General features: G+C 44.0%; 1 protein-coding gene across 3 annotated transcripts; it reads left to right on the top strand.

The window, feature by feature from the left end:
• Positions 1 to 1,946: 1,946 nt before the first annotated feature.
• On the top strand, positions 1,947 to 23,935 carry IDNK (IDNK gluconokinase). Of its 3 annotated transcripts, none has more exons than XM_050946031.1 (5): positions 1,947 to 2,112; positions 10,017 to 10,047; positions 10,457 to 10,543; positions 20,643 to 20,686; positions 22,959 to 23,935. In XM_050946031.1, exons 1-5 carry the CDS (start codon positions 2,072 to 2,074, stop codon positions 23,335 to 23,337), a joined length of 582 nt encoding a protein of 193 aa, XP_050801988.1. In that variant the 5' UTR covers positions 1,947 to 2,071; the 3' UTR covers positions 23,338 to 23,935. The 3 variants fall into 3 exon arrangements, with proteins under 3 accessions (XP_050801988.1, XP_050801986.1, XP_050801987.1); XM_050946029.1 differs by having other exon boundaries at positions 2,084 to 2,116; XM_050946030.1 differs by lacking the exon at positions 1,947 to 2,112 and adding an exon at positions 9,807 to 9,882.
• Positions 23,936 to 25,222: the final 1,287 nt, after the last annotated feature.

Genomic DNA, 25,222 nt, shown 5'->3' with positions numbered 1-25,222 from the left:
AGTAGGAAGTCTGCTAAGCAACCAGTGGGGCCACTAGACGATCGAGGTGCTAAAGGAGCACTCAAAGACAATGAGGCCATTGTGGAGAAACTCAATTAATTCTTTGTATCGGTTTTCATGGCTGAGGATGTGAGGGAGATTCCCAAACCTGAGCCATTCTTTTTAGATAACAGATCTGAGGAACCATCCCAGACTGAGGTATCATTAGAGGATGTTTTGGAGCAAACTGATAAATTAAACAGCAATAAGTCACCAGGACCAGATGGTATTCACCCAAGAGTTCTGAAGGAACTCAAATGTAAAACTGCAGAACTACTAACTGTAGTCTGTAACCTATCATTTAAATCCACTTCTGTACCAGATGACTGCAGGATAGCTAATGTAACACCAATTTTTTAAAAGGACTCCAGAGATGATCCTAGCAATTATAGGCCTGTAAACCTGACTTCAGTGCCGGGCGAAATGGTTGAAACTATAATAAAGAACAATATTGTCAGACATATAGATAAACATAATTTGTTGAGGAAGAGTCAACATGGTTTTAGTAAAGGGAAATCATGCCTCACCAATGTACTAGAATTCTTTGCAGGGGTCAACAAGCATGTGGACCAAGGGGATCCAATGGACATAGTGTACTTAGATTTTCAGAAAGCCTTTGACAAAGGCCCTCACCAAAGGCTCTTACACAAAGTAAGCTGCCATGGGATAAGAGGGAAGATGGTCTCATGGATCGGTAACTGCTTAAAAGATAGGTAACAAAGGGTAGGTATAAATGGTCAGTTTTCAGAATGGAAAGAGGTAAATAGTGGTGTTCCCCAGGAGGTCTGTTCTGGGACCAGTCCTATTCAACATACTCATAAATGATCTGGGAAAAGGGTAGACAGTGAGGTGGAAAAATGTGCAGATGATACAAAATTATTAAAGATAGTTAAGGCCCAGGCAGACTGCAAAGAGCCTCAAAAGGATCTCTCGTGACTGGGCAACAAAATGGCAGATGAAATTTAATGTTGATCAGTGCAAAGTAATGCACATTGGAAAGCATATTCCCAACTATACATATAAAATGATGGGGATCTAAATTAGCTGTTAGCTGAAAGAGATCTTGGAGTAATTGTAGACAGTTCTCTGAAAACATCCACTCAATGTACAGTGGCAGTCTTAAAAGCAAACAGAATGCTGGGAATAATTAAGAAAGGGATAGATAACAGGAAAGAAAATATCATGTTGCCTCTATATAAATGGTCGCCCCATCTCAAATAAGATATATTGGAACTGGAAAAGGTTCAGAAAAGGGAAACAAAAATTATTAGGAGTATAGAACAGCTTCTGTATGAGGAGAGACTAATAAGACTGGGCCTTTTCAACTTGGAAAAGAGATGGCTAAGGGGAGATATGATTGAGGTCTATAAAATCATGACTGGTGTAGATAAAGTAGATACGGAAGTGTTGTTTATTACTTCTCATAACACAAGAACTAGGCATCACCAAATGAAATTAATAGGCAGCAGGTTTAAAACAAACAAGAGGAATGTTTCTTCACATAATCTATGGAACTCCTTGCCAGGGAATGTTGTAAAGGCCAAAACCTTAACAGGGTTCAAAAAAGAACTAAAGTTCAAGGAGGATAGGTCCATCAATGGCTATTAGCCAGGATGGGCAGGTTGCCAGACGCTAGGAAAGGGTGTCAGGGGCTGGATCACTTGATGATTACCTGTTCTGTTCATTCCCTCTGGGACACCTGGCACTGTTGGAAGACACTTAGGATATTGGGCTACATGGACCTTGGTCTGACCCAGCAGGGCCATTCTTCTGTTCTTCGGGCAGAAGAACGGGAGGGAAGCAGCTAACAGTCAGCCCAGTGCAAGGTCAGGGCTGCAGCCTGAACTCTAGCTTGGCCTCACGCTCGCAGGGAGCAGCACAGCACAAACCTAGGCAGCGAAAGGCCGCGGTGCCTCTTCAGGGACAGAGCCGGAGGAGGGGCGGGGCAGAGCGGAGAGAACGTGAAGGCGGCAGGGGCTGGGCACAGAGGAGGAGCAGGTGCGCGGCGGGAGAGGCTGCTGCTGGGCTTGGCATGGTGCTGCTGGTGGTGATGGGAGTGAGCGGCTCGGGGAAGTAGGTGCTTTCCCCTCCCCGGAGCCCCTGCGGGGGAAGCTCCTCGCCTGGACGGCTCCTTCCGGGTCCCTCCCTGCGGGCGGGGGGCGGGCTCGGGTCCCCGCGTGTCTTGTCCCGGGCTTGGCCTGAGGAAAGCGGGTGGCCCCCGCTGCAGGGTCTCAGCCTGCCCGCTTCTGGGCCAGGGCTGCGGCTGCCGGACAAGCCGGGGCCCCTTCGGGCTGCAGCTCCAGGGCTCCCAGCATTGCCCTGGCCGACAGGGAATTAGCTGTGCAGTAACCAGGAGACTGGTTGCGTTGCCCTCAGCACCACGCGTCTTTTAAAGGGGCATTTCCTCCTGTCTGCAAAGGGCAAAAGTCTTCTGAAACCTGCGCTGTTGCAGGGGCTCTGGGACAACAACTGAAGACTTAACCCAAAGGCGGCCTGTGCTGTGGTGCCTCTCTTGCGAGGGCACTTTTCAGTAGTTCGTGCTTTTTCGTTCTTCAGAAGGGCAAAACGAAACCACAGGTGCTCTAAGGAGCCTTTGGTGTTTTACACCCACACAAGTATGGAGGCGACTCAGGCACCTCATTACAGTCAGAAGATACTAGTTTCTATGAGCCCAAGTTGCCTACAAACCAGACTAGCTTTGTGTAATTTTTACATGCTAGGTTATGGTACACCTTGCATGCACTATTAGTGGATTTTGTTTAATTGAGTGAAGAGTTGTTACTGAGGGAAGGGTGGCTTTATATTCAGTTTCTTCTGTTTTATAGCTATGTAAACAATTTAAAAAACTAGCTCATGAATAACAAATACACACAAGTGAGGAGTTAGGCTAAAGTTTCCCTTTTGTTTCCTGATATTTCAGCACACATCAGAAACTGTTCAGGTAGCTAGCTACCCATTATGCACTGTGGGGCTTAGTAGAGATAACACTCTCATTTAATTGCTCTTGTTGGGTTAGAATAGACCTTTGACTGTTTAACTCGACTTGTATCTACTTTGCTTTGTCGATGACAGCAGTGACACTGTGGTAGAGAGGGGATCTCAGATTGCGGGACAATGGGAGAAATCAGGTTTAGAGGGTTGAGCAGGGCCTAACTGACCGGTGTCCTCATTGCAGGAGTTGGAATGCTGAATTAGTTTTATCCTATGCAGTTTACCTCACAGTTTACCATGTGCAGCTGTGGTTTCCCCCACTAAAGGGTTTGGAGGGTGACAACAGGTATGAAGCATTGGCAGCAAAGCTTCTGATTTAGTGACTGGGAAGCTTTTCCCTGGACTTGTAACTAAGTAAAAAGGACCAAATAACTTGGGACTCACAGCTGTGCTTGCTCTTGTCCACCTTTTTTTTTATTTTTTCAAATGGCCTTAACAAGAACTTTCAAGGGTGGACTTCCTCACACAAGATTCCACACTACTGTGACTCTTGTTAGCTTGAGCAGCAAAGAATCCTGTGGTACCCTATTGACTAACAGACATTTTGGAACATGAGCTTTTGTGGGTGAATACCCACTTCGTCAGATGCATGTAGTGGAAATTTCCAGGGGCAGGTATATATATGTAAGCAAGCTAGAGATAATGAGGTTAGTTCAATCAGGGAGGATGAGGCCCTCCCTGTTCTAGCAACTGAGGTGTGAAAACCAAGGGAGGAGAAACTGGTTTTGTAGTTGGCAAGCCATTCACAGTCTTTGTTTAATCCTGAGCTGATGGTGTCAAATTTGCAGATGAACTGAAGCTCAGCAGTTTCTCTTTGAAGTCTGGTCCTGAAGTTTTTTTATTGCAGAATGGCCACCTTAAGGTCTGCTATAGTGTGGCCAGGGAGGCTGAAGTGTTCTCCTACAGGTTTTTGTATATTGCCATTCCTAATATCTGATTTGTGTCCATTTATCCTTTTCCGTAGAGACTGTCGAGTTTGTCCGATGTACATAGCAGAGGGGCATTGCTGGCATATGATGGCGTATATTACATTGGCGGACATGCAGGTGAATGAACAGGTGATGGTGTGGCTGATCTGGTTAGGTCCTGTGATGGTGTCGCTGGTGTAGATATGTGGGCAGAGTTGGCATCGAGGTTTGTTGCATGGATTGGTTCCTGAGCTAGAGTTACTATGATGCGATGTGCAGTTACTGGTGAGAATATGTTTCAGGTTGGCAAGTTGTCTGTGGGCAAGGATTGGCCTGCCACCCAAGGCCTGTGAAAGTGTGGGATCATTGTCCAGGATGGGTTGTAGATCCCTGATGATGCGTTGGAGGGGTTTTAGCTGGGGACTGTATGTGATGGTCAGTGGAGTCCTGTTAGTTGGTTTCTTTCTTGGGTTTGTCTTGCAGTAGGAGGCTTCTGGGTACACATCTGGCTCTGTTGATCTGTTTCCTTATTTCCTAGTGCGGGTATTGTAGTTTTGAGAATGCTTGGTGGAGATTTTGTAGGTGTTGGTCTCTGTCTGAAGGGTTAGAGCAGATGCAGTTGTACCTCAGTGCTTGGCTGTAGACAATGGATCGTGTGATGTGCCCAGGATGGAAGCTGGAGGCATGAAGGTAGGCATAGCGGTCAGTAGGTTTTCAGTATAGGGGGGTGTTAATGTGACCATCACTTATTTGCACCGTGGTGTCTAGGAAGTAGACCTCCCGTGTAGATTGGTCCAGGCTGAGGTTGATGGTGGGGTGGAAGCTGTTGAAATCGTGGTGGAATTTTTCCAGAGTCTCCTTCCCATGGGTCCAGATGATGAAGATGTCATCAATGTAGCGTAGGTAGAGAAGGGGCGTGAGTGGACGAGAGCTGAGGAAGCGTTGTTCCAAGTCAGCCATAAAAATATTGGCATATTGTGGGGCCATGCTGGTGCCCATAGCAGTGCCACTGATCTGGAGATATATGTTGTCATCGAATTTGAAATAGTTGTGTGTGAGGATAAAGGCACAGAGCTCAGCAGCCAGTTGTGTTGTGGCATCGTCAGGGATACTGTTCCTGACAGCTTGTATTCCATCTGTGTGTGGGATGTTTGTGTAGAGAGCCTCTACATCCATGGTGGCTAGGCTGATGTTTTCTGGAAGGTCACCAATGCATTGTAGTTTCCTCAGGAAATCAGTAGTCTCACGGAGATAGCTGGGAGTGCTGGTGGCATAGGGTCTGAGTAGAGAGTCCACATATCCAGACAGTCCTTCAGTGAGAGTGCCAATGCCCGAGATGGTGTGGCGTCCAGGATTTCCAGGTTTGTGGATCTTGGGTAGTAGATAGAATAACCCTGGTCGGAGCTCTAAGGGTATGTTGATTTGTTCTGGTGTTTAGTGTAGGGAGTGTCCTGAGTAGATGATGCAGTTTCTTAGTGTATTCCTCAGTGGGATCTGAGGGAAGTGGCCTGTAGAATTTGGTATTGGAGAGTTGTCTGGCAGTCTCCTTTTGGTAGTCAGACCTGTTCATGATGACAACAGCACCTCCTTTATCAGCCTCTTTGATGATAATGTCAGGGTGGTTTCTGAGGCTGTGGATGGCAGCTAAAACTCCTCCAACGCATCATCAGGGATCTACAACCCATCCCGGACAATGATCCCACAGGCCTTGGGTGGCAGACCAGTCCTCGCCCACAGACAACCTGCCAACCTGAAACATATTCTCATAACTGCACACCGCACCATAGTAACTCTAGCTCAGGAACCAATCCATGCAACAAACCTCGATGCCAACTCTGCCCACTTGTCTACACCAGCGACACCATCACAGGACCTAACCAGATCAGCCACACCATCACCAGTTCATTCACCTGCATGTCCACCAATGTAATATAAGCCATCATATGCCAGCAATGCCCCTCTGCTATGTACATCGGACAAACTCGACAGTCTCTACGGAAAAGGATAAATGGACACAAATCAGATATTAGGAATGGCAATATACAAAAACCTGTAGGAGAACACTTCAACCTCCCTGGCCACACTATAGCAGACCTTAAGGTGGCCATTCTGCAGTAAAAAAACTTCAGGACCAGACTTCAAAGAGAAACTGCTGAGCTTCAGTTCATCTGCAAATTTGACACCATCAGCTCAGGATTAAACAAAGACTGTGAATGGCTTGCCAACTACAAAACCAGTTTCTCCTCCCTTGGTTTTCACACCTCAGTTGCTAGAACAGGGAGGGCCTCATCCTCCCTGATTGAACTAACCTCATTATCTCTAGCTTGCTTACATATATATACCTGCCCCTGGAAACTTCCACTACATGCATCTGACGAAGTGGGTATTCACTCACGTAAGCTCATGCTCCAAAACGTCTGTTAGTCTATACGGTGCCACAGGATTCTTTGCTGCTTTTACAGATCCAGACTAACACGGCTACCCTTCTGATACTTGTTAGCTTGAAAAGAACTTGGGGAAGACTCTTTTCAGAATGCACCAGGATTTATCTTGACTGGGATAAAATGTGTGTTGTTAGAACATGTTAGCTCAAGAGTTCTCAAACTAGGGGTCGGGACCCCTCAGGGGGTCATGAGATTATTACATGAGGGGTCATGAGCTGTCAGCCTCCACCCCAAACCCCGCTTTGCCTCCAGCATTTATAATGGTGTTAAATCTATTTTTTTTAAAGTGTTTTTAATTTATAAGGGAGGGGGGTCACACTCAGAGGTTTTCTATATGAAAGGGGTCACCAGTACAAAAGTTTGAGAACCACTGTTTTAGTTAGAATCTTAGGAACTTCTGAAGAACTAGAAAAGAGACAAGAGTGTAACTTGTAGAATAATAAATTCTCATTCTTCTATGGAGAGGTTAAAAAGAGCAGAAAGGAATCAAAAGAGGAAAACTAAGGTATGTGATTAAAAGTGGTACAAAGGTGAATATCACAAACCAGTATATGACAGATTTAAGAACATCAAACAAAGCAGAGAAAGGGTGAGGAAGAAACAGGAGGAAAAACTTTTTTTCGCTGAGAATAATTAATGCTTAGAATGTACTAGTAAAGGCAGCAACACAAACAGGTATCATTAACACACCCCAAAAAAGCATTAGTTACTTAAAAAAAAAAATCATGTGCTGTATCAGTGATCCCCAAACTTTTTACCTCAACACTCCCTGCCCCCAGCTCTGTCTGCATCCCCGCCCAAGCTGGGTCTGGAAGCAGGGCTGTGGCTCCAGGAGGCAGGGACACAGACAGGGATAAGGAGGCCGAGGCTGGGGGTTGGCGTGGCTGCCAGCACATTGGGAGTGGAGCCTCAGAGCAGAGTTCTGGGCCTGGCAGCTGGAGTGCAGGGCCAGGGACATGCTGGCCGCTGCTTCCTGCCACCACTTCCCACAGCTCCCATTTGCTGGGAATGGCAAACCGCTGCCACTGGGAGCTGCAGATGGCCGTGCCTGCAGACGGTCAATGTAAACAAACTTTTGCCGCATGCCAGTGGATTTCCCTGATGTTTCGCGGGTTGCCCATCACTAGATTAGACCATCTGGTATTCCCAGGCCTCTATCCAACATCTCTTAGAATCATAAAAAGTTAGATATTAAAGAGATTGGGTTATCTCACTCTGGAAGTTATCATGAAAATGTATCAGCCCAGAGACCCTTCCATCTTTTACCATGAAGTAAGGAAATGACTAATATTTCATCCACAGATCAAAATTACTTTTCCAGGCCAAGGTCATGTAATGAGTTTATCTGGTCCACCCTCCTGGGAAGTGCACAATTATTCCCTATAGTGGTTTATCCAGTTTAGTTAGTGCCACACAAATAAAGTTATCAATGAGGTTTCCACCACATCCTTTAGCAGGTTATTCCATCGTCTGATTTCTTCCTCCAGGATGAAACTGTTTTCTGATTCCCAGGATAAACTTCTTCATGCTCAGTTTCATCTTAGTATTCCTAATTATATACTCTTGAATTATTTCCCTTATATTTAATGTGGATGCATAGGTTTCACAATATGGTTGGCATTTAACTCCTCAATAATCCAACTCCGCATAGATACAATCACCCAGTCATTTAGAATGAGGCCCTCAGCACATGACCTCAGTCAAAAAATAATCATGTCTTTACATGCTGCAGCTTCTGTTGATCTAAAAGTTAAAAGCATCTTGTGATGGGTGAAACACTGGTGGAAATCATTGCCAAACTGATGTAACCAAAGACGACAGCTGACTGCTTTTCAAATAAAACAAGTGTGGCTGCAACTTTCAAAGTTTTACCAGGAGCCCTGCTGTTTCTAAAATCTTAATTTAGGATAACTTTTAAGAACTTGCAATAGTGAGTCAAATTCTTTTTAATAACTTGAATGATAATAGCTGTGTTGTGTTTAAACTTAATGTGTCAGATATTATTATTGTTTCCAATAGTACCCACAATGTGCTAGCTGCTGTACAAACACAAAGGCTAAACCCCATGCCCTAAAGGGCTAGAGTATGTCACATTATTATATTCTAAATATAAAGAAAATTCATTATTAGCCTAGGCTACTACATGACCAGCTAAAATGAAGCTAAAAGATGTTAGCCTGGATCTACACTAGGAGAAGGGTCAAGTTTAGATCAGGGACTAGCTAGCATGTGTTAGCTAAGCCCTACCTAAACTTGACTATTTTTCCTAGTCAAGACAAAGACTTAGGTGCCAGACAACATACATAAGTGTTCTATTTTGTGCTAGGCAGGGGGCATGACTGATGCTTTCAATAGCACTTTTCAGCCCCCATGGGACACTGGCAGGACTGTGCACCCACTGCAGATAACTGAAATCAAGCAATGAATACAATGTATGTAATCTGTCATATGTTCTGTTTGTTCAGCACCTAGCACAACAGGGTCTGGTCCATGACTGGGGCTCCTACATGCTGTGTAATAAAGGTAATAAATAAACTAATCATAATAATAGGAATGCGGCTGAATATGTTGCCGCTGTGCATCCTGCCCATTAAGCTTACAAAGGCAGAATGGTTCAGGGAACTTTGTTGATCCCTTCAAGTTTACTCCCCTCCACCAACCTAATTTCATTCCTGTTGTTTTAATAATAGACTTTCCCAGTTACAGCTATATATTCACCAGCACCTACCATTCTTTAAAAAATATAATTTAATAATATTGGGTGTGGGGTGAGTTAAGAGGTGGTAGTTGTACTTGTGTGTTAAAGTGAAGCGCTCATCAGTTTGGTCTCATGCCACAGAATGCTTAACTGCATATTGTTGCTTGCTGATGTGCTGTATCTTTGCTAAAATTCAGGTATAACTAAGGCCAGTCTAATTTATTCACTACAGACTACTACAGACAATATTGCTGGTAGATGCCATGTTTGCATATCCTCAGCCTTTTAAATATTACCAGACCAGAATATTATCAAGTAATCTTAATTGAATTTCTGGTTTTCCCACTTACAGTTGAATAATTCCCACTCTCCTCCCTTTTCCTTTCTCTGCCTGACACAATGACCAAAGTTTTATTGGGGTTTTTTTAGTTCAAAGTGTGTTTTTCTTTTTTTTTTTTTACGGGTACAGCTAACCATACATATTGGGGAAGAGGAGGAAAAAAGTATGAAGAGGCAAAAGCTGCCTACAATTTACAGCCCTGATAGAATCTCTGGCTTGATTTTATATGTGTAAGGATTTATCCTCACAGCAGATTATACTTATTCTTTTTATATGTTGATGTGGTAATTGAGTGTATATGAACATCCACTTTGTGCTGATGTTGTTATTATTTCTGACCACTTATGATTTGGAAACGTCAGGATTTTGGGGACAGAAAGGGACTTATACTTTACTCTGAAGCATATGATTCTGGCTAAAGCTAGAGACCAGATGAAGAATTAGATGGCCCATTTGTTTGAGGTACTGTGGCAATTACTACATTCCTATGACCTGTTCCATCCCAAGAAGGAGAGAGAACACCTCACATCATTTTAAGGGGAAGTTAAAATTATCAAGTAATGTTTATATAGTGCTCTCCCTGTGTTCTCTTACAGATCAACTGTTGGGTCGCATCTGGCAACTAAGGTATGGTATTTTCTAACTATGCTGGTTTCATTGTAATTTTACATAGGATTTTCTTCACTTCTAGCAAGTCATTGTTAGCTAAATTATAAATCTTATGTCATATGTAAATATTACCAATTTGTGAATAGTTGAATCTGTTCTGACTGAGTCAGGCATGGATGAATATAATTATATAGTGCAGTGTGAATTTGACTTATCAACAAACATGGTATATTGACTTGATATTTTCTTCCTCTTGATTATACCTTATATTTCTGGGAAGTGTCATTATGTAGATGGTGAGATTCATAGTGGGGTGCAGAAGTCCTACATGTATTCCACAACTGTACTTGCCAAAGTGTTCTTAATAAACTAGTGAGTTACCGTGAGCCAGTTTGTTTATGCTAAATTATGTATAACTTTTTCTTAGCTGGGATGGAAATTCTATGACGCTGATGAGTATCATCCTACAGAGAACATAAAGAAAATGGCACAAGGAATACCACTAAATGACCAGGTAGTTATGCTGTATATAATCCCAAAAGCAGAGAAGTCAACATATGTTTACCTTTCTAAGCATTGACATATCTTCTTACAGTGAGTTATGATTAGCTTTACTGCTTCCTGGCCCATTGATTCTGAACCCAGGCTGAGTTTGCAGGGCTGGTGTTAAGTTAGGGGAATTATTTTTTACTTGTAAACTATTAGTTATGTCAAATTATTTGAGTGTCCCCCAAAATATTCTTGGTGCCTCACAAAACCAGAAGATACACTATAAGGTGCTGGTCTGTCTCCAGGCCCCAAAGGAGCTCTGTCACAGCCAGAATCTCCTTCTAAGCACAGTTTTATTTCCCAAACATAGGTTAAAAAAACCCACAACAAAAAACAGTTCTTTGGCCCTTCCTAGAGTGGGAGTTATAGCCTCCCAGGAGATTTCCCCCCCTTTGCCTCTGTCACTCCCTGCTGCTTCAGGGAGTGCTGCAGAATTCTTCCTTGCCGTTTATGCAGGGCACCACCACCCACAGCTTTCTCCCTGGAGGCCCACAGGTTTTCACTGCCTCATCCTGAATGTGGGGTGGGGTAATAAATTCCTCCCTCCTCCAGCTGCTGATCCCTTTCCTTACTGAAAGTCTGACTCTTTATAGCCCCAGGTGCTGTCCCACCTTCCTAACTGGCCAAACTGGGAGCACTTGTTCTGGCACTGTGGCCTGGGACCTGCTTCATTTAAAGGGGCCAGACCCCTGGCAAAGACACTCTTTGATCATTAGAGTTTACATAACTGGTATGTGACATGATAAATGAGGGTAATAAACAGGAAAAAAAAAGGAGTAAGGGAAGAGGAAGAACAAGGGTGACAGTAGGATCAATTGCTTAGTAAGGGAGGCACATGCCTTGATGGCTGTTATTGGCTCGGGATGGGATTATGAAATGCGCTCAGCATTGGCCAAATTTTTCTCCCATCAAGGTATTTAGTTCAGTTCCACCCTTACATTATCCTTGCCCTCTCAGATGAGATGGCAAGAGCAGCTTGTAGGAGGGATTTGAAGGGGGCAGAAGACATGGCTTGGATAATAATTTGGGGGAAAGCACTCCAGGCATAAAAGTCAACATGAAAGGACACCTGGAAACATGTGAGAGGAGACAAGAAGGTTATTAAGACTGGCATCATTCATTATTAGCAAAGCAGAGGGTTGACGGTTGCTCCGCAGGGGCAACTACTCAGAGAGGATTTAAGATGGATATAGCACCAGTTTGTTGAACACCTTAGATTCCATATCAAAGCTGCCTACATCAACACAGCCACGTCTTTCACACCCAGTGTGTAAGGTGTACCAGGTGGAAGGTTGGCAATGATTACTGCAGAATTAAGATTACCTGGCTGATTTTGCTGTGTAATTACATTTGTATTTTCTGGGAAAGTTAGTGTTCCTAAATGTCCCCCCCCCCCACCCCCAATCCCTGCCCTACGTGATAAACATTTACAACCTTATCCCCAGTTTAAAAAGCTTGGTGGTGGTAGTTTGTTTGTTTTTCCCTCTTTTTTGCCCTTTGGAATTTTATAACATTTGTCCCAGAGAAAGATAAACACTCATCTATGCAAACAAGACACACACCCAAATGGGAGGCATGTGAGGGAAAAATGGGATCAGCAGAAATTCACTCTACCTGCCTATACACGCATTCAAACAATTAGTTACCTACTCACAAGCATAAATGAAGCATATACAGACTATTAAGCCCCATTCTGCAAGCTGAGCCACTTGGATGGACCCTAGCACCTGTGAAGGGCTTTACAGAGTTCATTGGAAGTCTGCTCATATGGATCAGCTTGTAGGGTTAGGGCCTTAGGACTGATCTACAAAAGTAGTTAGGTGCCTAAACCCCAGATTTAGGTGACTAGGTCCCAGTTTTGCTTCCACTGCAATCAGGGCTGGCTCTAACTTTTTTGCTGCCCCAAACAAAAAGAAGAGCACCGCCCCGCCGTACTCCCCCTGCGAGCTCCGCGCCGCCGAACCCCCCCAGCACCTATGAAAGCCCTGTCTCCCTGAGCACCACGCCGCCCAAAGCTTCCACCTCCCCCGAGTGCCGCACCGCCCGAAGTCCCGCCCCCCTGAGCGCTGCACAAGCCCCCACCCCCTCTCCGAGTGCCGCGCTGCCCAAGCGCCGCGCTGCCTGAAGCCCTCACTCCCCCCAAGCGCTGCACCGCCCGAACCTCCGCCCCCCTGAGCGCCACACTGTCGAAACAAAAAAAAAACCCCACGCACCGCCCCGCCCCGCCCCAAGGTGCCGCCCCAAGCATGTGCTTGATCAGCTGGTGCCTGGAGCTGGTCCTGACTGCAATCTACAAAACTCCTGCCAAACCTTGCAGGTACTTAAGCTCACTCAGCGCCTACATTTTTAAGGTAAAAAATGCCAAGTTTCTGCCTCTGAGCATGTGCACTCTAGGCATCCAGACACCTATCTCCTGCTTAAGTCCCAAAGTGATTCACAAATCGGAGGGAGATAGCTGTTCGTCCTCCTAAGTTGCTTGTGGGGTCAGGGCCCGTGCAACCATTTAGGCAGACTAGGCAGTTGCCTAGGGCGCCGAGATTTGAGGGCGCCAAAAAGCGCCCTCAAATTTTTTTTTAAATGGTTGAGCAGCTGCCGCTGCTGGGACAGAGAGGGAGTCTAAGGGCTTGTCTACATCAGAAAGTTGCAGCGCTGGTGAGGGAGTTACAGCGCTGCAACTTAGGAGGTGTACACATCTGCAGGGCACCACCAGCGCTGCAACTCCCTGTTTGCAGCGCTGGCCGTACTCCCGTTTTGTCTCTGGTGTAGAGGATCCAGCGCTGGTGATCCAGCGCTGGTAATCAAGTATAGACACTTACCAGTGCTTTTCTTGACCTCCGTGGAATAAGCAGGTATCCCAGCATACCTGAGGAAGCCTCTGGTAATCAAGCTGGTCTCCTTCCCCGGCTTGCTCTCGCGTTCCCCGAACCCCGAGCAAGCAGGTCTCCTTCCCTGAGGTTTGCAGGGTGGTTCGGGGAACGCGAGAGCAAACCGCGGCGAAGCTGGTCTCCTTTCCCGGTTTGCTCTCGCGTTCCCCGAACCCCCCTTGAAGCCGCCCAACAGCGCTGCAGTGTGGCCACATCTAACACCACTTGCAGCGCTGGTTGCTGTAAGTGTGGCCACTCTGCAGCGCTGGCCCTATACAGCTGTACTAATACAGCTGTAACAACCAGCGCTGCAAAATTTTAGATGTAGACATGGCCTGAGGTGCTGCAGTCGTGCCTGCGGATGGTCGGCTGCTCGCGTGGCTCCGGTGGACTGCCCGCATTCACCACTTATCACTGTTTGGAATGTTCAGTGTCCCCCTTAGAAATGCTAACAAGCTTATTCAGCGAAGTTTTGATGTACTTGATGCATGCTATTAGATCGTCAATTAGGCATCAACGAGATAATTTAAGAGTAAATGTCTTTTTGTTTGAAGTACCACTGAACACTAATCTGTCCGTTGCCCCCTCCCTCCTGTGTTACTGCTTGAAGCAGAATCCTGGGTAACAGTAATGGGGATGCTGGTAAAACCTTTTAAAATATTTCCCCTTTATAATGCCACATTTTTAATACAATTTTAAAATTAGATCCCATAATTTCAAAGCATCGATTTCCCTGTTTGGACAATTAAATTGCAATTGTTGGCATGAACATCATTTTAAAGCTGGGTTTTGAAAATCTAATTTAACTTCAAAAATTAATGACCAAAAGATGGGCACGTGAAGTAAGGTAAAAGTAATTAACCGAGGGTCTAGCATTCACTCCCAACACCGCAAAAGAGCTGAGGTATTTCCAAAGAACTCCACTACAGTGTATCATTCAAACATGAGAACATAGTTACTACAGATAATAAATAATAAGTTACCTGGGTTGGAAATAGATCTTTATGGAAGGGAAAGCAGGAAACTTGTCTTTTTGATTACAGAATTATTTTGCTTCTGGATCCATTAAAATCATAACCGATTTTTTGGGGGAGGGGATGTGGGGAAGAAACTCTTTTCTCTACTAGGTTTGTTTATAGGCAGCTGAAAAGAAAATTTAACCGGCTTTGCACAGAACTGAAACCTAAAGGTCTCTCTTCCCTCCTTCTCTACTCTGACCCCTCTGGGCTATTCCAAGTTAATTGTCATCTAATTGCCCAGCAAAGAAAGAGATAGTGGCAGCAATTAGGCATAGCCCCCACCAGTTCAGGAGTCATTAACACAGTACAAAGATATGCTGCATGCTTTACAGGCACCCAGGCCTAATGAGGGACTGGGGGCAAGAGGAGCAGAGCTGAGCCCCTAGGGAGTGAGCCGCAGAGAGCCAGTGCCCAGGAGGCTGAGAGGGCAAGGGGCTGCAGGGGCGTCCCCGCTAGTATTTAAAATGCAGATCCCACAGTGGTACCTCTCCATGTGACAGAGCCGGTTCCTCACAGAAGCTTCTGTCCAACAGCTCTTCCTTCTACAGCTGCTCTTTGTGCTCCAGCTCCATCCATGGCAGCTGAACCCCCTGTCCTGACTGCAGCCAACCCCTCATCCCCTGCCCTGCCTCCAGTCAGCCCCACACCCCTTCCCCTGCCTCCAGCCAGCCCCTCACCCCCTGCCCTGCCCGCAGCCACCCCTGCTGCACCCCCTGCCCTGCCCGCAGCCACCCCTGCTGCACCCCCTGCCCTGCCCGCAGCCAGCTCCTGCTGCACCCCCTGCCCTGCCTGCAGCCAGCCCCACACCTCCTGCCCTGCCCGCAGCCAGCCCCACACCTCCTGTCTCCAGCCACCCCACACCCCCTGCCCTGCCCACAGCCAGCCCCTCACTCCCTGCCCTGCATGCAGCCAGCCCCACACCCCTTGCCCTGCACGCAGCCAGTCCTGCACCCCCTGTCTCCAGCCAACCCCACACCCCGTCTCCAACCAGCTTCGCATCCCCTGCCCTGCCCAGAGCCAGCCAGCCCCATACCCTGTCAGGTTATTCAATTATTTTCATTAAATATGTAGGCTAAATAATGAAATTAATAAATTTTCAAGCCGAATATGTATTAATTCTAATGAACAATGCCACATTATGCAGTATTCATTTTTGAAAGTTTATAATAAGCAATGCTCTGGGAGGAGGGGTGGGGGCAGAGGGCGCAAGGTGGAAGTTTCGCCTAGGGCGCAAAATATCCTTGCACCGGCCCTGTGTGGGGCTTCCTTTTTTGTGTGGAGTGAGGCAGGCACCAAAGGTATTCCCTCAAAAAAATGCCTTAGGTGCCTACCTAAGCCACATGACTTCAGGTAGCAGGTTCCCATTCACAGATTATTTAGCAGAGCTAAAGGTATGGCTACACTTACAGCTGTACAGCGCTGGGAGTTACAGCTGTCTTCGTACAGCTGTGCAGGGAAAGCGCTGCAGTGTGGCCACACTGACAGCTACCAGCGCTGCAGTGTGGCCACATTTGCAGCATTTGCAGCGCTGTTGGGAGTGGTGCATTGTGGGCAGCTATCCCAGCGTTCAAGTGGCTGCAACGTGCTTTTCAAAAGAGGGGGGTGGGGTGGAGTGTGACAGGAGCGTGGGGGAGACAGAGAGTGTAGATTTTTGGAGCTGACACTGGGTCAGCTCCCTGCCTTGCAAGTTCTAAGGAGTGGAAGATACACAGTGCCTACCTTCAATCATTTTAAAAGTTCGACCCCTTCCCTCACCCCTCTCTTATTCACTAAATGCAAATTATGCACTCCTAAATAGCCTTCAGACCAGATAAGCAGCTGCTTCAAAACGGACTCCCCCCTCCTCCCTGCCGTGTTGCTTCTCTCCTCAAACAAACTGTGAACATTGCAAAGGAATCCTGCTGCCTGCCTCTGCTTGAGCAAACGAGCTGTGTTTGTTTTTTAGATAAGCAGCTCTGGGAGCCCGGAGTTCACAACAAAAGAGCAAAGTGGCTGAACAGGCATTCTGGGATACCTCCGAATACCTCGGAGGCCAACTGCAGCTCTTTTGGTGGCCACACTTGTGGAGCAGCGCTGCATCACCTGCACTGCAATCCTTATACCCGAGGCAGAGTAGGAGCACAGCCAGCGCTGCAGCCAGGGAGATGCAGCGCTGTATGTGCCTTGCAAGTGTGGACGGTGAGTAAGCTGCAGCGCTGTAAAGCCACCACCAGTGCTGCAACTCTCCAGTGTAGCCAAGCCCTAAGTGTCTCCCTGCAGCCTTGTCTTAGGCACCAGAGTGTCTGAGAAGGGGTGGGGCTTAGCATACACCCACATCTCCCCTTGGCTATCTTAGGTAGTTCCCTACCTAGTTTTCTGGCTTTTGTGGATCACATTGTAAAGCACTTATCTCTCCTCTTTCATTGTATAGGGAGCCTAGGTGCCTAATGAATGCTTTGTGGATTCAGTGTTGTTCCTGTGGTTTTCTAGTCACCATAATGCTCAGCATTGCAATGCTTAAGTCCCTTTGTGGATCCAGGCCATCGTGTGTATTCTGTGAAGTCAAACAGTTTTTCCTTAGTTACATACCTTAGTCTATGAAAGCTTATGCCCAAATAAATTTGTTAGTCTCTAAGCCCTCGTCCAGACTAACCCGCGGCATCGGCGGGTCAAAATCGATTGCTCTGGGATCGATATATCGCGTCTAGTCTGGACGCGGTGTATCGATCCCCGAGCGCGCTTACATCGATTCCGGAACTCCATCAATCCGAACGGAGTTCCGGAATCGACACGGAGAGCCGCGGACATCGATGCCGCGCCGTCCAGACTGGTGAGTACCTCGATTTTAGAAATTCGACTTCAGCTACGTTATTCACGTAGCTGAAGTTGCGTATCTAAAATCGATTTTAATTCCTAGTCTGGACGTGGCCTAAGGAGCCACAAGGACTCCTTGTTGTTTTTGTTAATACTAACAGACTTCTCGGTTGGAAGTAGTGTAGCTGTGGCCATGTCAGTCCCAGGATATTAGAGAGACCAGCTGGTAGGGTAGTATCTTTTATTGGACCAACTTCCATTGGTGACAGAGAGACAAGCTTTCAGGCTGCTGCTTCTGTGGGAAAAAGAGCTCTGTGTGGCTTGTCTCTCTCACCAACAGACGTTGGTCCAATAGAAAATAATTACTTCACCCACGTTGTCCTCGTTGTTTTTGCTGATACAGACTCACGCAGCTATCACTCTGAAAATGGTCTCTTGTGAGCTGGAAGTGCATTACCCACCACCTGCTGAAACAATCGCTATGTAAACTCTTATTCCATACATTCCTCTTTAAAACTGTGTTTCTTGCTCTGACTGGTCTGTACACCACAAATGAATCATCAGAAGCCTAATTTGAAAACAATACTTAACTAGCTTAATTCGACTGAGGTTTCAACATATGAGACTATTGACACCCAATACTTTAAACACGCCAATCCTTCGCCGGATTTAAAAACTCAAATCCGCTAAGTACAGTAATACACAGGAATCCCTAGTGTATTACTGTGATCGTATAATGAAGTTGCTAACTGTGTCATCACAAGTATTGCATCATAAGAATTCACTTTATATTTTTGAAGTGCACCAATATCTGCATGTTTTTCTTTTCCAATTTATTTTGTATTACTTAGGGTGTAGGGTTAAGCAGATAACAATATTAGTCTTATTCGTGATGATAGAATCTTGGAAATAAGCTACTTTGACACTTGAACAATTGAACTAATTCTTAAGTCCATTATTGTCACTGCAAATGCTCTCCTTTTGAGAAGCAGCCTGAACAAGTGAAGTGTACATAAACATACACCCAGAAAGCAGTTCATCACATACAGTACTCTTATCTTAATGGCTTTACCTCACTCCACACCAGAGGTGTTTTAATCAGTGTTCTGGTGCGTCTTGTTGCACTGTGGAACAAAGACAAGTCAAGATACAAAACATTTCAGCAGCAGAAAAATCAAACGGAAATAGAGGATCTTTGATATGATTAGGGCCCTACCAAATTCACAGTCCATTTTGGTCAATTTCATAGTGATAGGATTTTAAAAACTGTAAATTTCATTATTTTAGCTATTTAAACCTGAAATTTCATGACGTTGTAACTGTGGGGGTCCTGACTCAAAAGGAGCTTGTGGTGGGGTTTGCAAGATTATTATAGGGGGGTCACAGTATTGCCACCCTTACTTCTGTACTGTCTTCAGAGCTGGGCCTTTGGCCAGCAGCCCCTGCTCTTTGGCCACCCAGCTCTGAAGGCAGTGCAGAAGGAAGGGTGCCAAAACCATGGACATCCCCTCCACATTATAGCTCCTTTTGTGGGTTGGGACCCCCAGGGCCTCAATTTGAGAAACACAGGACTCCCCTGTGAAATCTGTATAGTATAGGGTAAGAGTACACAAAAGACCAGATTTCACAGAGGAGACCAGATTTCACGGTCTGTGATGCGTTTTTCATAGAACAGCCAGAAATTGTTATGACTATTTTTGTACAAGGCAGAATTGTGATATTCTTGAAAGGAAGCATGGGTGCTGAAAAATGTTTCTAGACCCTTTTTATAAAACTTGAGTTAATGCTATGAAATTCACACAGGTTTGTATCTAGTGTTTTCCAGCTGAAAGGCTTATACAGAGGCCTATAAATTCACTAGACAGATCAAACTACAACATACTGCACTGACATATAATGCCATGCAGGTGGCGTGTAGCTTTCCTGCACCATACCAGTCGTGAAATTGTGGAGAGGCCTACTTGAAGGCACCCAGGCAGGAAAGTGTTTTGCAATGGATGAACTAGCTCCTTTGTTGTTTCCATGCTCTCATTTATTAAACTTACTTGTCCAATATGAGTTGGATGGAAAGGTGAAACCTGGGCATCCATATAATACTGAGCAGTTATGATAGAAGCAGCAGGAATCTTAAAGCTTGAATTGGATTACATTAAGAAAGCTGATCAGTCATTTTTATTGTATTTGCCAAGCTCATTTGAGGTAGTGTAGTCAGAGGGCATTCCTTCAGTGAGCATAAATGTGGTTATGAGTGAGTTTGTGATTGCCATAGATGTAAATATGATGTAATTAACTTATCTGTGATAACTGAATTTAGGTCTGTTTTTGACTGTTTGAGATAGTTCCTGAGAGCCTTATGATTACATGTATCTGATCCAAAGCATTACACACATATACTAAGCTGTTAGGAGAAGTGTGCGGGGGGGGGGGAATAACAGTTCCAGCTATTTTAGATGTGAAAACAGCTATGTGAGAATACATTTGCTGTTTAAATTGTCAAATAAAACAAGAGCTAATTTGGTTCTTTGAAAGGTTCACAATATGTCATATTAAACCTAAAACATACGTTACTACTACATGCAACTTCCATTGATTCTCCTTTTCCATCCTGTATATAAAATTCAAAGCACTTAAAGTTTTCAGTGTAGATAAAAAATCTCCCCTCTCCATCCTCCATGAAGTGGTAGCAGTTCTGGATTAGAAAGGAAGAGGGGAGAAGGTGAAAATCTGTTTGCATGGTGCAACGTTACATTATTTATAAACTACATACTGAAGGAAGTAGGGGTCTTCTAGAAGAAATCTTATGTGATCATATCATTAGAGATGGGATCATAATGTATAGGCACAAGGGTAAGAATTAAAGTTGCACAAGCAACCTAACTGGTGTTTCTTAACTTTCAGTTGCTTGACTTTGCAACCTAAACAAATAAGGTATTTTGTTTATATGTAAAATATAGTATGTATACATACTGACAGGCATAAAGGCATGGATCTATTGCAGAATAGTATAGACTGAATTTTTAATTTATTCAGTTTTCACTTAATGGAAACAAATGTTAAGAATTCATATTCGTTTGGTGTTTTATTCTGTTCTGCTCCAGTAGTTTATTTTTTCAAGTAATGGGTTTACACAATTTAGATATGCTCTTGTTTTTGTAAATTTAAATGAAAAGTTGTATAGGTTAGCTTTGAAAGTAGAAACAGATACTGGATCAGTTTGCTAATGTGCCTGCAGGGGAAAAATAGTTGGCCTATTTGCCTCCCCACACCAAAGAAGGATTGAAAGAGATTCACCCAGTTTGATATTTCAAGTTAAGTGCTACATAGATGTTAAACAATTTAAAATGAAACTTCATAATACATAGTTTCAGCTAATTTGTTTTGTTTCTAGGACAGGATTCCATGGCTTTGCAAATTACATGATATATTAATGAGGTAAGAGAACCTCTGACTTGCAGAGTGATTGCATCTGTGGCCACGTCCAGACTAGAAATTAAAATCGATTTTAGATACGCAACTTCAGCTACGTGAATAACGTAGCTGAAGTCGAATTTCTAAAATCGAGGTACTCACCAGTCTGGACGGCGCTGCATCGATGTCCGCGGCTCTCCGTGTCGATTCCGGAACTCCGTTCGGATTGATGGAGTTCCGGAATCGATGTAAGCGCGCTCGGGGATCGATACACCGCGTCCAGACTAGACGCGATATATCGATCCCCGAGCAATCGATTTTAACCCGCCGATGCCGCGGGTTAGTCTGGACGAGGGCTGTAATGATTACTGGCTAAAGAGGTTTTTTTTCAGTTGCATTAGTGGGGATAAGTATGTAGTATTGTAAAAATATTGTAGAGTCAGTAAAACCATTCTGTAGTCATTAGTCTGTGAAATGCTTTAATATTTAAACAACAGTAAGGAAACACCTAATTACTACTACTTGATGGAATTGTTTGGGGATGAGAGTTCTTTACCCGTTGTCAATACGAAGATATTTACATTACAAGAATCCAGTTCAGTAATAAGTTTGACACCAGTTAGGTCTAGAGGGCACACTGTACAAACTTAGGGCATTTTTAGAAAATTTTGCCCAAGTGACTTCAAAGCATAAATTCCATTGACTTTCAATGAGATTTAGGCTCTTAAGTACCTAAGTCACTTTTGAACATAGGATTAGGCTCCAAAGTCACTTACGTGTTTTAGAAAATTTTATCTTTAGTCACTTACTCCGGTTGACTCACTTGCCATTGAACTTTGCAAGATGTGCACTTCCTAAATAGTGTTCCTTGCTCAAATATTTAGACCTGTTAAAAAAAAATGGGAAAAATAATGCAAAAGTAATTTCATGAGGCTTGGGGGAGAGAAGAGTCAAACCTGGAACTTTAAATTTCTACATTTTAAATTTGCATGGGTTTATCACAATAGCTATCACCCTCCTCTTCCCCCACAGACAATTACATACATTACAGTAACAAGTTGATGATCCCCATCAGTAAAGATAGGTCTGAACCAAAATCTGGATTTGGGTTTTGCAGCATTTACCCTTCTCTGCTTGTCAGATGTATACTCAATATATTCTCCATCCTGATGATTCATTTAAGTATCTGAATGTGAGAGAGACAGGAAAAAGGAGCTTTCACATTCCATATATGTGCTGCTTCTCAGAGGGGCAGGAGGCTGCTGAGCTCCCTGGATTAAGCAGGGGATGTAGTTTCTTTTAAGAAGGGTAAGGGAGGACATGGAACTCAGAAATAATGGAATAACCTTGAAAGGGGTAGTCCCGCCTTAACCAAGAGTCAATGACTCTTACTGCACCCTGCAAGTAACAGGGTCCAAACTGGCTATTTGCCTGTTGAATGTAAGTAACAGAATTGCTCAAGTATAATAAAGGGCAGTAACATTAGTTTACTACTACATATACTGTGTTCACAATTTGACTGCAGAATATGAGTTTATTTTTTTATTTTGCACATCTCAGTCATCAAACCTGTATATTCATTTACGGTGTCTAATGCCAAAACTAACTGGAAGGCAGGATATGGGATTTCCAGTGTAACAAACGCCAGTGCTGTCTGGTTACCTGAAGCTTTAAAGGACTCTTGCCAGAGTAAAATGAAAGAATTACTCAAGTGTATTTATGTTAATTTCACTAAATCCAACCCTCCAGAGTAACTAGAGTTAGGATATATACAGAGTTCCCATTAATATTAACAGTAGTATGGCTAATCCAAACTATTTAGTTCAAAATCTGAAAGTGGAACCGGTTAAGAAGTGTGTGTATTGTTCAGGATAGAACTATACTCTAGACAGACCCTTATAGTCAGCATGTAGGTGGGGCAGGAGAGTGCCTCATGCTGTCCGACAACCATCCTTCTCAGCAACTAAGGAGCAATGCTGATGGCTCTCTCTTTGGAATCTAATTACGCTTCCACATTTGGGATGGTGGTGGCCATTATGAAGGCTCCAGTATATGGAGATGTTAAAGGGACACTGGGTGAAATCATAGCTTTAAAAAGCAAGTGTCCTTACCTGTGTTAGAGAGTTGACATCAGAGTCTCGTTAAAATGAGGGAAGAATCCTTACACTTCTTTGTGAGGCCATGTTGGGTTGCCCACCTTACCATCTATCGAGAACAATCAGTCAGTGTTTGAATACACCAAATATGGGCGTGATATTATTAAGTTATTGCTACTGACATTTTCTTCTCTTAATAGAGAAGAGTCAGCTGGACAAAGTGTGATTCTAGCCTGTTCAGCTCTGAAGAAAATGTACAGACGCATATTAGTAAGTGGAGGGGATGCTGTGTATTCTAAAAGTGAACAGCTAGACTCTGCCACAGGGAAGGTCCTTTTTATCCATTTGGATGGATCTATGGAACTCATCACCAGCCGCTTGGACAAGAGGAGAGGACACTTCATGGCACTCGAACTACTACAATCTCAGTTTGATACACTGGAGCCTCCGTCAGCACCAGAAAACTTTATCACTGTGAGTCTAGAAAAGTCTGTTTCTGAAATAGTGTCTGAAATTGAGAAATCTCTTCACTTAGAGAAATGCTTTTCCACAGCAGTTTCTGAATTAGATGCACATTAATTCTTTTAACCATGTCATATTTGTGGAATAGCATTTTAGTTGCTTTCTCAAGTTAACCAGCATGGTTTGCAATATTAACTTAATTGGTTTGACATACTTTAAAGGGACTGGGACACTATTACTGATGTTTTCATTAAGATCTGATCAAACCTGGAGATACAATTTTCAGAAGTGAATGGCATTTGCCTAACTCTTTGTCCATTTAAATCACAGGTGAAACTCCCATTGGCTTTGATAGAAACAGGGGTAGGTCAACACCGAGTGCTTGTGACAATCCCACCCTAGGACAGAATATGAAAATCTCAATAAATTTAGCTTTAACTTTTTTCCTCCCAAAACACGGAAATTGGCCCCAGTCATCACTACTGACATTTAAGTGTTGAATGGACCCTTGAAAGGTGAACATCCGTTTAAGAGGAGGCAGAGTTCTCTAATAGTGCAGAGGGGCAGGAGCTGGGACAGCTGAGTTCAGGTCCTGACTCCACCATTAGCTCCATGCCTGATCTAGAACAGGTCACAACCTCGGTGTCTGTGTCCACATCTGTGAAAATATTTGCCGACCTCATAGGGGTGTTGTGAGATTTCATTGATTCTGACTTACACAGCTCTCTCCTCCCACTGTGTTTAACTGCAACATAATATTCTACCTAAATCTTTAACAATAAACTAAGTAGCACTGTATTGACTGTGATTTAGTCTTTCATATGCAAAATATGCACACAGTGAAACAGGAGAGAGAATGACTCAGACAATGAGGTATGATTTATGTACCACTGGGTTCAGCAGTTCAGAACAGATGAATGTTCTCTCTTCAGCTTGACTGGCAGGCAGCTGTTCAGCGTAACTTTTTCTGGCACCCTCCACCTGCTACCGCAATAGCCTCACTCTAGCCTCTACTGCTCAAGCTGTATCACACAGCATGACTTTCGCTGTAATAAAAATTCAGAGCTGGTGTGAGGAAGAGCAAGGGCGAAACTCCCCTGATAACTCACTTCAAGTAGGTGACTTGCACATTGCTCCTCACAGACACACATTCTTTGGATTTCGCAGATACATTCAAGCAATTCAGCATATTATTTTCAGTGTCCCTCTCAAACTGAGTCAGTGAATTAAGGTTCTTTGTTACAGTCGTTTAAAAATGTGCACACCAAAGGCCGTGCTCCCTGTTAGTTACATCTCAATTTAAGTACTCTGTTCTTAAAATCTTGTTTACTTTCTCTTCAATTTGTAATGCTTTGTAGGTGTTAAAATCCTTATTAAAGTTAAGATGATACAACTACAGCCTTGAGTAGTCTTAGCGGAGACAATGGACTCCTGTGTCAAGATATGCTCATACATATATGTGTTTACAGGATAAGGGCCTAGGACAGCTACATACAATCACTACTCTCAATCCAGTATATTCATCGCCAGTCTATTAAACAACAAAAACCCTCATTACAACAAGATGAAAAAAAATAGTCCACTTTCACATGTTAATTCTGTACTTAGAAATTTTTGCATAAAAAGTCATGTACATAATTGACAGAATTTAAAGAATATGAAAGCATGTTTAATTTTTTTGGTGTGTATGTATGTATCAAAATGTGTTTAAAATAACCATAGCTCAGTGAATGCTGGTCTGGACTGCCCATATTACTTGAAACCAGCCCTCCTCCTTGGTATCTACCTGTTCATTTTAACCTTGTAAGTCATCATAGGATACATTTTCTATGAGAGATGATCTTCAAGAGAAGTAATATTGTGAAGAACCTTTCTGATATATTGCTGTGTATATTTTACCCCCATTAGTCCTCTCATCTCAATTTATGACCTTGATTAATCCAACTAGCTCTCTCCTTTTCAGGCAAGGATGGTGGTGTGCAAAGACATCTTTGGGGAAATT

This window comes from Gopherus flavomarginatus, chromosome 3, assembly GCF_025201925.1.
Source record: "Gopherus flavomarginatus isolate rGopFla2 chromosome 3, rGopFla2.mat.asm, whole genome shotgun sequence".
Lineage (NCBI taxonomy): Eukaryota > Metazoa > Chordata > Testudines > Testudinidae > Gopherus > Gopherus flavomarginatus.
The sequence above is the reverse complement of the archived record's forward strand: the minus strand, read 5'-3'. Positions and strand labels throughout refer to the sequence as shown.

What these genes read in the sequence shown, in the direction of transcription:
- IDNK (XM_050946031.1), top strand. Translation starts at nt 2,072, where the DNA reads ATGGTGCTGCTGGTGGTGATGGGAGTGAGCGGCTCGGGGAA. An exon ending in GGAGTGAGCGGCTCGGGGAA is followed by an intron (nt 2,113 to 10,016) that starts GTAGGTGCTTTC and finishes GTTCTCTTACAG; the next exon opens with ATCAACTGTTGGGTCGCATC. An exon ending in TTACATGATATATTAATGAG is followed by an intron (nt 20,687 to 22,958) that starts GTAAGAGAACCT and finishes TTCTCTTAATAG; the next exon opens with AGAAGAGTCAGCTGGACAAA.